The following is a 14762-nucleotide window of genomic DNA, read 5'->3' as shown; positions in this document are numbered from 1 at the left end:
TGGGAATTGCTGAAGCTCCGGGAAGACTGGAGGAAAACTGGCTGGAAACTGGGGCAGAACTGAGTGCTACCGCCGAATCTAAACCTTGCTGCACAGCCGTGATTGTGATAGGAATAGGGCCATTACTGATGAGTAACGATTCTTTACCTTTGTCGAGTTTTTCCTCCAAGTCACGGATGTAGCCTTTAGATGGACCTCTCTTAAGGGGAATCCGCAGAAAGGAGCACATCTCGTTGTTTTTCAGACAATTGTCACAAGTTTTGGTGACTCTCAGAAGAGTCTGACTGTATTCTGCATTGCATCTGATTTTCTTTCTTCTACATGCGTCACAGGCTCGTGAAACTTTTGATCTTTTACGTGGTGGGTTTTCGCTTCCTGGAGCAGATTGAGGATCCGATATGGCAATAGAGGGAGTTGTAATAGATCCGATACTGATGTTTGCAGAGCTGGAACCAGCATTTGCTGTAGAAGTTAAAGCTGTGTTATTATTGGGATCGCCGCTGTGGTTAGCTATAAATGTAGTATTGGTTGTGTCAGAACTTGCTGTTGTAGGATTTGCCAGATTTGTAGGATCTGTCGTGCTGTTGATATTAGTGATAGGATTGCTAGGTTTATTATTGTTACTGGTATTATTGGCACTACTTTGACTATTATTCTCATTATTATTGTTGACTCCGTTTGGGTTTACGATCGAACTGATGCTTCCGTTGACTGGATTCATGCTAACTGGAATACTAGATGAAGCGGAGATGTCTTTCTTAGGTATAGGCGTTAACGGCTCTTGGACGTTATTAGGCGTCATTGTAGCAGCCGTATTCACAGACATTGGGACGACATACAATAGCGAGGTCGACGTATGTAGGCTATGATGTTGTGAATATTTCCTTCAATAAAACAAAAATGAATTTGAAAATGAAAAATTCTACAGATTCGATTTTCAATTAGGATGAAATTAGCGAATATCCAACAATTCGATACTCTAATATTCACGAGTCAATGGAAAGAAAGTTACGATTCCTTTTTCAGTATCAAGAATTAATTGGGCTTGAGATCAAATATATGGCTAAGAATTCTGTTCCGTTCTTCCAGGCAGAATGAATTTCAGCTATTCCAGGAGTGAATGTGAGATTTGCTATCTAATTTAATTTAGACCGTTGAGGATTTTCCAATTTCAAGTAACGGCTGAATCAACGTTGCAAATATAAGCGAAGTGTCAAATTCAGCTTCTAATGTTGATAGTGAATAGCAGATGGTTCAATGAAAATGAAAAATCTTGACGAGGGGAAATTCAGAGGAGAATCACTCATTCAATGTTTCATTCGCTGTGGTTGGTACCCCGGAAATATGAGATTCGGAAGCCGGGGGAAAGCCGTTGGCAGGAAAAGGGGAAGCAGGTGAGATGGCTACAGTCACTGGGACACTCAGACAACACACTGACGGCTAGATATAGTTTGGAGATAGTGGTTTCTTTGAAAAAGAAGTGAAGTGGATTTCGTCGTCTTCAAAAACCGACAGAATTTTTTTCCTGGTGAGAGTGTCTGTGACTGAGGTTGCGTCTGCGTCTGGGAGTGTCTGTCTGGGCTACCTGGGGCAAAATCTGGTGCAGTGAGGGGCACATCGGTTTATGGGGAGTGCAGGAAGTGGGGGAATTACGAGCAGACACAATCGGACACCAGGAAAACCACATTAATTTGACTAGTCTACGGGTGATGAGATCAGTCGATAATGACTAGGCGAGCCCGGAGATTGACTCCCACATCAACTTTACAAGAATAAGATAATGGTTTTTGCCATGCAATCAGTTTAAAATTTCAGCCATATCTGTGTCTGGCCGGCTCAGGCTTCTACATTGATGTACGGCTCCGGATGACACAAAATAATTGTATCTGAACAAATGTGAAAAAAACGTCTACAGCAAAAGCAAATTTCGGATGAATTCCAGCGCAATTTTTGCGCGTTGCGTCTGGATAGCTGCAATTAGACTCCAGTCACTGATTGGAACAAGCTAACGAATTGAGGAACTCAGACTACTATGCTCTTTTCAAACCGAGATCCGATCAACTCTCAACCTCAGCAATTTGATATTACCTGTGTCGGAAAAACTTACATTTTCTAGCAACCCGCACGCGGGTCTTCCGAACAGATCTACCATTGTGATATTTTCTTCTCCATGCGAAGGCTGGAAAAACGATCCGGGGCAGACAGACAATTTCTGAGAAGACAAGATCAGATCATTGCAACTGGTTTGACCAGACGGCAGTTACATTCCCACTGTTTCTAACAGTCTATTCTATGAGAATGTAGATGTGATCTAGGCCATGGTGATATTTTTGTAGGTTTTTTGTGAGTTCCGAAGGAGCAAGCAAAGATTAAGCGCTAATCAGGTGATCCTTAAGCCTCCGACAAAATGAACCTTTTCAGTTTTAACCTTACATCTTCAGATTTAACTACAAGCAATAACTCCTAGGAATGTATGAACGAATATGCCGACTAAATTGCACAGGAGCCATGACCTTGACCTAACAATCCACCTTTGTTTCTATTGATAGGAAGTGTCGGGTAATTGTTGAAGTCGACGCTACAAAATATTTCCGATATTCCGAGCGACGATTTTTCACTTCATTACATTGCAAGTACATTGAACACCTTAGAAGTTTGCAATTTCGTAATTTATGAGTAGCAGTTCGAATGGGATGGCATTATTGCCCTTCTGACCTTGTGGGGAAGCCTGAAGCGGATCCCATTTACCTCCTTTTAATTTGGTCCCGGATTGAGCTTCTCCAACCGAATGCTACACAAAAGCGTGGGGAACACTTCTCGACTATGTGAAATGTCTGTACAATGAGAACTTCCAAATGTATAGATTCAATAACTTGCTCTGGAATGAACGTGGTTACCATTGGTTGACAGGTTTTTCATGTAGCCCTCTGATTTGTATCAATTCGTTCGTACATCGGTTCACGGGAGCAGCCTAATTTCTATTGTGACAATCTGAGCCACCAGTATATTACAGTTCCAGATTAGGATTTTTGCGCTCTCCCAGCGATTTTTCTTCAAGTCCAAACGATTCTATATGCTACTCAACTGTACAGTTGTCTACTTCTCTAGCAATTATACTAAATGTATCTACAGAGCTAACTCGAAGAGAGTAGCCCTACTTGGCTATCTACCTCCGCTAACTACCGCTATGTAGAAGTGACTGAGGCTTATTGCACCAGCCATTGACATTTCGCCTATTTTCAAAAAAGTGTCTGATTTTCACATACTGGACCGACTCTGGTGGAGACCGGTTCTCGGAACACTGGCTGCTAGAGTGAGATACATAGGCATACCAGCGCCTGAAAGTCGATCCTAATCCTCGTTGAAAGCGTGCATGAATCCGGATTATTTTTGCGTTGCTTCGGAAGGACTACCAAATGAGGAGAAGATGCAGCAGGTCCATAAAATCTAAGTTTCGAATTTCAACCCATGTTTCCAAATCAAGAAGTCACTCCATTTTGCAATAGTCAGGATTTTGCATCCGTGAATCAATGACGTTTGAAAGTACCAAAAGACTGATCTGTAGAGTTCATCCTCAACATTCAGTCTAAGCTCCGGAACAATTTTCGTTAATGTTTTCGGCTCAAAGTACCAGGTACATATTCTTCATTTATTCCGGCTATAAACCTAAATGGTCTGTAAATGATGCGGACAAAAACTATTTTTGACTACCCAAGACAAAGAACTACATCCCATTCACGTACCATATCCATGAACCCGATGTAATCACCTACATTGCCCCTTTTCCAGGTTTCGTACAAAATTTGTTTCCCACGCCAGTAGTTGTTGTACTGTAGTTTATACTGTTGGCTAAGCTGCCATATTTCTTCTAACTTTCTCTGAATTGCGCTATCGTGGATTTCAGAACCACAGACAAGTAGAACCCAGAACAGCGGCCGTATTCTGAAACTTGCATCTTCGTTTTTGTTGTTGAACTGGATCAATTGTTGCAAGTAATCTAGTGCCTTTGTAGCATACTCTCTGCATGTGATTGTGTTTGCTGGGGTTGTTTCCTTTATTAAACGACAGTAGTATACCAAGAGCGCATTGTGCATTGCCTCCACATTAAGATGAAGACATTTGTGCAACGAATTGTTTTCAATATCAAGCTTCCACAGCTGCAGAACGTTCCAATTCATGATCCTGTCTTCTATGTCAGCACATATTTTGGGAAAATTACGTGGAAACACTCTTCTTTTTCTGAATATGTTCTTATGGTTCGTAAGATGGATGGTTTCATGAAACAAATCCAAGAGTGATTTTGGCAATCCGTACATCAAATGAATGGTATTGCTGTCTACAATACTGGTCCAATTTGGATGAGGTGAATACACTTCTTGCGTATGTCCTTTCAGCGAAGTCACATTATTAATTCCACCTCCATCATCGTCCGCCTCTTCGTACCCCGTAAGTCTTCGTTTATTGAAACTGATGGTGAAAGACATAGGCGTATAGTCGTTGGGAGGGTCTTTGCTGCTTTCTGCAAGTATTGGGTTGGAAACGGTAGGTAAAATCTGGATACCTTTTTTCTCGTGGTCATCATTGTCATCATCATCATCATCATCGTCATCTTCATTGTTATCAGCCTCTTCCTCTTCATCATCGCTTCCCAAATTATAGTTGTCGTTTAGGTCACGGTAGTTCATTTTTTCATCACCTTCAGATATGGAATAGTTGAACAAATTCACGGATTGTGTACTTTCAAAAAAGATATACTTGATCTTAAATACGTTAACCAATAGTTTGGAAAAGTTGCTAAACTTTGTCTTCTTGAACTTGTTCTTGATAATATAATCACCGATTGCGAATATCAACTCCAAATTCTCGTAGACACTGAAGAAGTTGTCCACTTCAATTTGAAGTAGAAATGCCAACAACAACAAATTCTCGTACTCCAACGACTGTTTTTCTTTTTCCACCTGCTCTAGTCTCTCGCTATGGCTATCATATTCGTCCAAGTGGAAGTTGATGATGGAAGTGGCCATTTTTCTGACGTCTATACTCAACTTGAGATAGTTGTCTACATAATATGCATCATCATCGTTGACCACATTGTCTGAGGTTTCTCTTGACATCTTGAACGCGGATAAGCTTAGAACCAAATAAACAATTGCCAACTTAATGCTCTGCTTTAGTTTTTCTACAGTAAAGTCTTCCTCGTTATACTGTTCTGTATGCATATTGTTAGCACTCCAACTAGCCAAATCTTTACAAAAGAACTCAAAGAGGATGTTGTTTAAATATGGAATCACAAGGGTATCGAAGTAGTTGTTTTCGTAGTAGATACGATTAAATGAGAAAATATCTGATGTGAAGTTTTTCATCAAATTTTGCAAATGCGGTTTCACTGTGAACTGTCCTGTTGTATCTACCACGAATAAGTCTTTCTTAACTTTATCTGAATCTACAAGCCAGTCGTCTGATTCGATATTGGCAAAAAATTTGGGATATAAGATATGGAGCATATTCTGCTCGTTGAATTTGTGCTCGGCGCCCTTAATCGCAAGAATAGTTAACTTTGCGTAGTCTAGCAATTCAAAATGAACCCAAGAGTTATTAGTCTTGGAGAATATCAACTCATGATTAAGGTCATAATTTCTCGTCTTCTGAGCAGGAGGAGACTTTTCATCATACGATTCAGTATGTTCTTCGGCTGTAGATGGTTGTCTTCTAACATTAGATGTTCTAGGCTCTGGGGTTCCTTTGTAGAAAAACTGAAGTTGCAGACCTGAACTTTCGCTTCCATTTCGAATTGACCCTATAGTCGACTCCAAAGGGGAATTTTCTACTACCTGTGATACGTCTCTAACTTGCTTTGCTATAATGCCACCGTTTTCATCGATTTTGTATACGCTGAAAGGTCCCACGCGAAACTTAAATTTGTGGAGCTCCAAGGGACAGTTGTCTAGAATCTCCAAATTTCGGTTCAATTCTCGATAAGTCTGATATTTCATAGACCTTGGAAATTGCACCAATTCAACATTACGTCTCTGGAAGGTGTCTGTCTTCTCGTCTTCTATATCCATCGCTATCAAAGAATTGTCTAAATCTGAAATCGTTAGAGGGTTGGACCACCCCAATTTGATGTCATATCCAGCACAATCAAGTCCAGACTTCTCACAACGCATACAATTAGGTCGCCTTAAATCACATTTCACTTTTCTCGACCTACAAGTCCAACATCCGTTGAAATTTCTGCTTTTGCGTGCCATCAAGCTAGTGAATAGTTGCTATAACAACACCAAGCTTTCAGTTTTCTGTCTTTTCCTTCAACAAATAAGTAAAAATCTCGTACAACAACTTTAGTAGGATACTCCGACAAACTCTCTATCCCTTCAAACGCAAGAAATTGGACTAATACTAGTCCCTGATCCAAAAATGAAATCCTTCCAGATTAAAAATTATATCGATTAAATAATATTTAGGATAAATTTTGCTGATACGATCACGTGACGAGGTCCAAAACCCCAGATTTCAGATTGAGCCAATTGAAGATAAATGGCGCTGACGGGCAGCGCTAATTGAAAGTCATTTGAGCAAAACATTAGTATACATATCCTTTCATCATACAGAGGACTACTGAAAGAAGAAGTGAATAATTTGAAAGAACGCGATTTTCTTTGTCCAAACTTTTTGTTCTAGCGTGGGATACTTCTTCTGAGTATTAGATACATTGAGTGTTGAATGCACGGCTATTGCAACCAGTTAGTCTCTCAAAGGGACGAAGATCTGCTATTGCAGAAGCGGAATTGATAGAAAAAAAGAAGACAGCCGTACGGAAATTGTGAGCTAGAACAAGAATTTCAAAAGGGATCATTACTAGCTTAATTCGTATTTTTTGCGTTCTGGAACCGAATGCGCTTCTGATTCAGCAAACTAGATTTCACAGCCATTGACCTAGACCAATTTGTTGAGCTCAGTGGTTGTTTGTTTGTTGGAGGGTATATCGCCTTGGAATATTTGTAAGTCAAGTATGTAACTGGCCCATTATTCACTTGTCTGTTCCTAAATCTAAAAGTCTTACTAAAACTTTAAAGGAATACCTTCATCTTCCTCAAAAGCATTCTCAGTGGCCCATACTTTCTCTTCGCTAAGAGCCCATTAAATGAACACTGTTGTATTCGACATAAAGTTCTTCTCGAAAAGCAATAGCTTTCAAGAAACCGTACTGAGCAGGACTTTCCATCCCTAGACGGCCCTTAGATTGCAAAAACTTATTTAACTCGGAGTTTTACTCCGACCTGAAATCTTCATCGGCAAGCATAAGGGCGATTACTGTTGGTCTATAGAAGAGTACCCCCCTGAAAACGGAGATGATAGTGGCACATTCGGCGCTCGGAGTCAGATATAAGCTGAGCAGGAGCCAACTCCAAGGCAATTCCGACCACTAGCAATCGCACTCAAATTCGGTATTGAGAAACTAAATGTAGCCAGAACCGAGAGGCTAGCATCATTGAATTCATCTTATATGGAGCCAGAAGAGCACCAATTGTACGAGAAGTGATTGGAGAGGTAATCCTATAGATCAGAATAGTAAAAGGTTTGGAAGTAATTTACTTCCGACCAGATCACGTTCATGCATTCTACAACAGGAGTTCCGGCTCGTTGCAATCCGACCTACTAACCCCATAAATGAATAATTTGATTAGAAATTTCACCTTTTCTTCGGCCTTTTACAGCCAATTCTTTTCACCACAATGGAAGGAAGTCTTCAGCTAGGAGAAGGGTTCAGTTATGACCTGAAGTCCATAGAAATACCGCTGAAAGTTGAAGTCATTGAAGAATTTGATCCGTCGATTCCAGTTATCCTTCCTCACGATAAAGTCTTCTCTATCCAAGTAGGCTACAAGCTTTTCAGACTCAGCGGGTTATCGCTTTCTTCTGATGCACCTTCTTACTTCACCAAGTTTTTCACGCAAATGCAAAATACTGAGAAGGTTCTTTTCATTGACCGAAACCCCATGATCTTCGAGAAGATCTACAACCATCTCCAGGGCTATTCGTTGAATGTAGATAGTGATTACGAATTTGTCCATCTTTGGTCTGACAGCTACTATTTCGGACTAAAGAGACTCCAGAGATTTCTCACTGATCAAGATATATTTGCAACGATTGGTGACCAATCCTTTAAGATTGCGAAGTCGCTCTTCGTCAATTCTGGAAATTTTCCTAACTACTTCACACTTAATTATGAGACATTGCTCACGGACAACATCAAGATCATTGAAGAGAAAAATATGTTGAGGCCACCCCCGCAAAAGCCAGCTACAGTGTCTAACCGGTCTCCACTTCTCTTTGCTGACTTGTTAGAGCTTTTACGTGGCAATAACTTGATTATCAAGAATGATGAACACAGAGCATTGCTCATTAGAGAGTGCAAATACTATCGCTTTTTAGAACTAGAACAACGTATTCTTAAACACAGAATCATAAACAACCCATTCATGGACAACAAGCAGGAAATTATCATGAATTTGAACGACTTGCAACGCAAAGGTATCTTAAACACTTCTCCGCCAGATAAGTCCATAGAAGTACCAATTCAGTATACTCGTCCTTACATTCTTAAGGAGCCTCCGAGGAATTTAATCTTTCAGCTCGACTCAAATTGTGATATATTGAACAAGAACTACTCTGAAGTGAAGCTTTTACTCAACAAAGCATTGAAGATGGCCACAGTTCAGATAACCAATAAACTTGGTCAGAAGATGCTCCAAGTATTTAAGGACTATAAAGATGACTTTATGATGCTGAATGACAAACAATCGCCATCTTTGACGTTTATAGCGGGGTTTTCGGACTGCAAAGCAACAATCAACGGTATGCAAATGAAGAATGGATGGATCTTCGACTTAATGGGTGGCAATATGTCCAACGAAGAGATCGAAGAATTGTCTCCCGCCGCAAAGAAAAGGAAGTTCTCAACCAATGAGGTGAAGGGTGACCTCATTGAGATCAAGTTGAAGAGGTCTTTATGGCGTATGGTTATGCGTGGGGACCGTTCAAGACTCCACGCCGTTTCTATAGAAGGAGAGTCGGACCATTCCTCTTTTATCAAAGAGAACATTGAGTTCTTGTGATTATTAATTGATACTCTAGCTCTGGTCATAAAGGAGTGTAATCATAAGTATATTAGGTGTATATGTATGTATGTAATTGAATGCAACCATTAAAATTCTGAGTTTGTAATTTTCATTTGAATGTGTGATGCGATTGAAATTGAATGATAATGAGTAAACGGATTAATATGATTGCAAGAATGTGATTAATAGTGAGAAGGAAATGAAATTATGAACTTTTAGAAATGCAATATTGCCTTTATACACGAGCCATCTTGACTCCAGCATAGAGGTATCGAGCGCCAAATGAACCAACTGTTCCACCAACCGAACATAAAGTAACAAAAAGTACAAGATAATCAAAAGAATCTCTTGTTTTAGGATTAGTTATAGCTCCACCAATCGGAATACCTATCAAGTCTCCGAAGGAGAGAACAAAAAAAGCAGTTCCTATACCCTTACCGATTTCCTCTACTTTGAATACTTGACCTATCAGAGCTGGTGTAAGCGACAAAATGGAACCAGAACTGAATCCAAAGCACCCTGCAAATACAAATAACCCAGTCAAAGTGTGTCCAGCTGGCCGGTTGAGCCAGATGAGACAAAATGCCAAAGTGGATATCGAGCTAATACAACAGATGGCATTAAAACGGCCGTAATGGTCAGCAAAATAAGAGGGTATGATTCTTCCCGGAATCGAAAAAGAGTTGAACACCACCAACAAGAGGTATGAGTCTGATTGAGAGTAGCCAAATGTGGTTGCATAAGATGGCAAGTACGTCATAGTGATCAAGAATGCAAAACCATTACCCAATAAGGCTAGAACTAGACAAGTATAGACTCGATTCTTGAAGATGGAAAAGTCGATAGACCGGAAGATTTCCTTGACTACACTTTCGTTACTATTAGGGTCTATACTGCTGAATTCCTTGTGCCTATCTTTGACCAAAGCAGTTCCTACTGTGAGCAATGCTAAGCAGATGAAAGCTCCGATTCTGATCGACCAACCAAAGCCGAACATCGGGAGCAATGATCTGAACATTACGGGGAAACATGCACCACCTATTGCACCCCCTATATAGGCGGATCCGATAGCCAAGGCTCTCTTTTTGAGAAAGTAATGCGTCAAGACTCCTACAAATGGTCCAAACGTAAAAGCTGTGCCTATCCCAGCGCAGATGCCATAGGCAAGGACGAACTGGTACACCTCTGTCGCCAAAGAAGCACACATAAATCCAACGGTCATTAACACTGTACCGAATACAAGAGGTATCCGACATCCGATCTTGTCAAAGACAGGTCCAGAGATCAAAGTCATACCAAATCCACAGAAGTTGTAGATGGAAAATATCCACCCTATAGTAGAAACTGGCGTATCTGGAAGAATATTCTTCAGTATGTAGTTCTCTATAGCTCCAGCACTATTTACAAAAGCCAATACTCCAGTCAAGCCTAGAAACGATCCCAAGAGAACTCTATAGGCTTCGAAACCACCATCTGGAAATCTATCAGGATCGTCTAGTAGGACTACCGGGGAACCGGTTTTGATACTGGCTACATCTGACAGAAGCAAATGGCTCTCATGGGGCTCCAGCGACGAGAGCTCCAACTGTTTCACCTCCCCCGTCATATCGCTCTTGTCTGATATGTTTTCCATGGCTTGTTTGTATGGTCCATCTAGGATAGTAGCTAGAAATATGAAATCACTGAAAGAGAAGTAGCTGAAAATCAGAAATTAGTGCAAAATTTGAAGTACATTATTTTACATGCAAATTGCGAGGAAAAGGGCATATTGCGCATCGGATGTCCGGTCCGAACCTTAAACAGGAAGATGGAGCCGATAGCAGATAATCTTAACCAGACACGGCAAACGGGTCCCTATCCACGTAATAACAGCTTGAAGTGTATGAAAGTAATTCTCAAGATGTGGTAGTCTCCAACACAGACACTTTACGTGTGAATAGGTAGATACTTGCTGCTGGTTGTGAGAAGTAACAGTGTTGCGCAACCCAAATGGGGACAATTGCGCTTGGAAATACTTTAATCTGGCTCTATTTTGCAATCAGAAACAATTGGCATATAAAGCAGTTTATGGTGGAGGTTAGACACAGAAATAAGACGATAAACACAAATATATAAAACAGATAGGATTCTAGACTACTGTCAACTTGCTGCTAATTGGTTAATAGTGATAATAATACATTGTATTCTATAACTAATCTACAAGGAAATGAAAGTGGCACAAGCTGAAATCAACTTGGGCGGATGCAAATGGGTAGCAATGGAAAATTTTATACTCTGGTATATGTTTCAGGCTCGTGGTAGGATGAAGGCACAAACGAAGACGTTGTTCTCTGCTCATGTTTATCATCGTTCAAAGAATCATCGAATTCCTCCGGGTGTCTGACCCTGTAGTGTTTGCACGCCGAAGGGAACAAGTCGATGCTCCACATGACCAACAAGATACCGTACCAGAAAGAAATGGACCATTCGAAAGAAGCACTGAGATTTCTGTTTCCGTCCTTCATGAAGTATCCAAAGCAGATTGCAAAGGCAGCAGCAACGAATAACCAGACGAACTTCATCCAGAACGAAACCATATAGAGGTTAGCCCATCTCCAGGAGCCGAAAATGACTCTCTCATGGTCTGGACTTAATCTGCTGGGGTAGTTGCCGAAGATGAAGGAGTTAAAGAAGTTGAACAAACAGCAGAAGAATGAAAACGCAATAAACACTCCTACCATACTGAGATGAACGTCATGAAATCTTTTCGTGTCGAAAATTGAAACAAAGAGAATCCCAAGCTGCCCAATGAATCCACACACAATACTTACAATAGCAAACTTAGGCTGCTTTGTAGACACATAAGGTTGGAGCTTGCGGTGGGTGCGAAGGTAATATTCCATAATCAAAGTCCACATGAAAAAAATGCCCTGGAAGCCAGCACATGATATGAATAATGGTTTCAAGTTGGTAGCACCGATGTCTGATATATAAGCTGGACTCTGATTGTGTTTCATGAAGCTGTACTTAGGTGTTCCTTGGATATACCACGCCACCAAGAGAGCTACAAGCATACCCCACCATACTACTAGAGCCACTACGGGGATGAGGTAGTAGTGGATTTTTTTGAAGCGAAGCAACGGATGGGTCATTATAAGAATTGCATGGACACGGCTGCGCTCGTTTTCTAATCGTTATCTAATAGACTCTAAATGTGTCTAGTAATCTCTTTCAATTTCTAACAGCTTTTCGACGGATTTCTAATCTTGAAACTTTTCAGAGCGTAGATGTCACAAGATCTCAAAGCTTCTATTTTCTGGGAGTTTTCGCGGGTTTCCCGATGGTCGCTGAAAGTTTCTGAACTTTTCTGCTTTCTTGCTACAACAACGATAATGTCAACCGAGGAGTGGCTAGCTCTTATAGGAATTGACCAGAGAGGCGCTGTTGATCACTTCATCATTCTTTTAAATCTTGGTTAGCCATTCTAGGAAGGTGTTCTCATACTATTCTGGCATATAGTCGAAGAAAGAATAACAGACCAGAATGTCTTTAGTCGTCCAGAGGGCAAATCTGCTGACACTTTCGGACTTATTGTGCTAAAAGCGAGTTCTACCACATTGCTGTTCTGTGGATAGCCTCGGAGTTATTCCAATCAGAGCTCAAGAGTTTTTGTAAGCAACGGGCGCAGACTTCACAGTGCGATGGCAGTGCCATATATTTAGCCAGATGGAACCATTACGTCTACACTGCGCCCAGCCCAAACATAGCAGGCTTTGAGGTTGCTCACACCATCCGGTCCGCAACGGCTATTAATACATGCTAATATTGTAATCTAAGTCTAGAATCGGCTATGGAAATGAGGTTAGTTCTATACCCGAGTTTCTGCCGAGCTCGAGCTCGAGCTACATCCAACTACGTCATGGAGAGAATCTTGAGAATACTTGATGCATGCAGTGGAAAGCATATGTAGCAAAAGCAATGTAACAATCACAGAAGCGTTGGTTCCGGTGAACGGAAGGATTCTCGTGAGCTGAGGCACACTACCTCGGATCTTTTTCTAAACCAAGACTAAAATTGAGATGAGATGAGCTCTTGTAGCTTTACATCATACCGGATAGTGGCCCCATTAGTGCTGCCGTCCTCAATTGATCTAAGCAAAGATGCTGCTAATTAATATTTTCGCCACTTCACCGTATTGTCTGTTCGCCCAAGCAACAGGAGTGGGAGAAAATAGAGATTATTAGAGTAATATTGGAACCTTCGGATGACCCCGAAGAGAGATTTGTGTCAAATTGCCATACTTCCATGGAAAATCCCGTACTCACTCTTGCAGTTACTGGTGCTGCTAGCCACACAGTCTCCGGAAACGAGGTATTGAGCTGGTGTCTGTCTTATTGTTCCTTTATCCGAACGTCTCTGTAGAACATCTACGCTAGTACGAGCTGAGGCCGGTATTCAGTATTTTAAACTCATGCAGTATTATTTCACTCTACATAACTCAAAGAAGTATCCACAGTTGAAATCACCTCTGCATATATTTTTGAAAACCGCATAATTTTCTGCGATTTTCATGCATCCGTATGTATTTTTGGCTGAGGTTTCTGTATCTCAGTACATCCGGTGAGCAGTTTTACAGGTTGTCCTCAACGTCAGTAGTTGACACCTTAAATAAACAATATAACTATGTACCTGGCTGAGCCTCTTGCAGCAACATAGATCCACTTTCAAGCATTCTGGATTTCATATTATTTTAAATAAATTCTTGATCGTTTTGTGATAAGGAGATTGTCCAGCCTCTAATAATACCGGTGCTCCATTGTTTTTGCGCCAGGAAGTGCTCTAATTGTTTCACCACCCATTTCCTCCAGCGCACATAGATGGCCAGTGGTACAGGAAATCAGATACGAGAAATGTTTGAGCTGGCGGAATGGTCGCTGCTTTGAAACAGATCTGAGGAACATGAAACTTGATCGCACAACTGGTCAAACCTTAATTGCTGCTTCTAGAATTTGGACTATCCCAAATGCCCTACGGTTTGCTGGCGGGAGCTTTGTCCAAAAGCTCCTGATCCCGACCGTCGTGCCCACCAAAAAATAAGGACATGGTAGGAGCTAATAACTCACCGCTAGCTGTGAATGGTGCTCTGAAACGCTAAAGTTGCACACACAGAGAGAACGGGAATACCCGTCTGTTCGGCTTATGGAAGCTTATTCACACATCTTTTCCAAATGGGGCCCGTAAATGAGAGCCTCCTAATAAGCTGCTAATTATGGGACGGGAGCAGACCTGACCAGACTATTTTATTCCTCTAACCAAGTCATTTGACGGCGGTACGCAGGAAGACAGTCCCTCCGACGATCGGAGTGATTTTTATTCTTTGTCTTGATATTATTTTGGAACCAGATTTTTTTGGAGCGGATTTCAACCTCTTCTGCCAGACGTCTTCATTGAAGTGTACCTTGCAACAGCAAAATTCACAAATGAGACACATTGGCCAACAAAATTACTCTGCAAGGTTTCGGCCATAATAATTGTCTCTGATTAGCAGGAGACAAGACTCCGGAAATGTAAAAAGGACATCCGTTCCATCCAGCAGCCCGCAGAGCACGTTAAGCATGGAACGTCCGCCAAAAGCCTACGATAACAGGTCTGGGTGAAAGT

The 14762-nt window shown here is 41.2% G+C and overlaps 4 protein-coding genes across 4 annotated transcripts; 1 reads left to right on the top strand and 3 right to left on the bottom strand. All coding sequences in view use genetic code 12, as the record gives it.

Moving 5' to 3' along the window:
• Positions 1-3707: 3707 nt before the first annotated feature.
• Positions 3708-6251, bottom strand: ARG83 (transcription factor involved in arginine metabolism; the record flags this gene model as incomplete). Its single annotated transcript, XM_001387501.1, is given in 4 exon segments — positions 3708-4435; positions 4676-4940; positions 4959-5767; positions 5870-6251. The coding sequence occupies 4 exon segments, from the start codon at positions 6249-6251 to the stop codon at positions 3708-3710; spliced, it is 2184 nt and encodes a 727-aa protein (XP_001387538.2).
• Positions 6252-7736: 1485 nt separating this feature from the next.
• PICST_52200 (predicted protein) lies at positions 7737-9119 on the top strand (the record flags this gene model as incomplete). The annotated part of the gene is made up of 1 exon (XM_001387911.1): positions 7737-9119. One exon carries the CDS (start codon positions 7737-7739, stop codon positions 9117-9119), a length of 1383 nt encoding a protein of 460 aa, XP_001387948.2.
• A 238-nt stretch (positions 9120-9357) lies between these two features.
• MCH4.3 (monocarboxylate permease) lies at positions 9358-10623 on the bottom strand (the record flags this gene model as incomplete). Its single annotated transcript, XM_001387500.1, has 1 exon — positions 9358-10623. A coding segment is annotated over one exon (1266 nt), but the record flags the coding sequence as incomplete, so codon positions are not given.
• A 656-nt stretch (positions 10624-11279) lies between these two features.
• Positions 11280-12307, bottom strand: PICST_86162 (predicted protein). The gene has a single exon (XM_001387499.1). The coding sequence runs from the start codon at positions 12251-12253 to the stop codon at positions 11390-11392; it is 864 nt and encodes a 287-aa protein (XP_001387536.1). The 5' UTR covers positions 12254-12307; the 3' UTR covers positions 11280-11389.
• Between the last annotated feature and the right edge of the window lie 2455 nt (positions 12308-14762).

The sequence above is a fragment of the Scheffersomyces stipitis genome, chromosome 1 (assembly GCF_000209165.1).
Source record: "Scheffersomyces stipitis CBS 6054 chromosome 1, whole genome shotgun sequence".
Taxonomy (NCBI): Eukaryota; Fungi; Ascomycota; class Pichiomycetes; order Serinales; family Debaryomycetaceae; genus Scheffersomyces; species Scheffersomyces stipitis.
The sequence above is the reverse complement of the archived record's forward strand: the minus strand, read 5'-3'. Positions and strand labels throughout refer to the sequence as shown.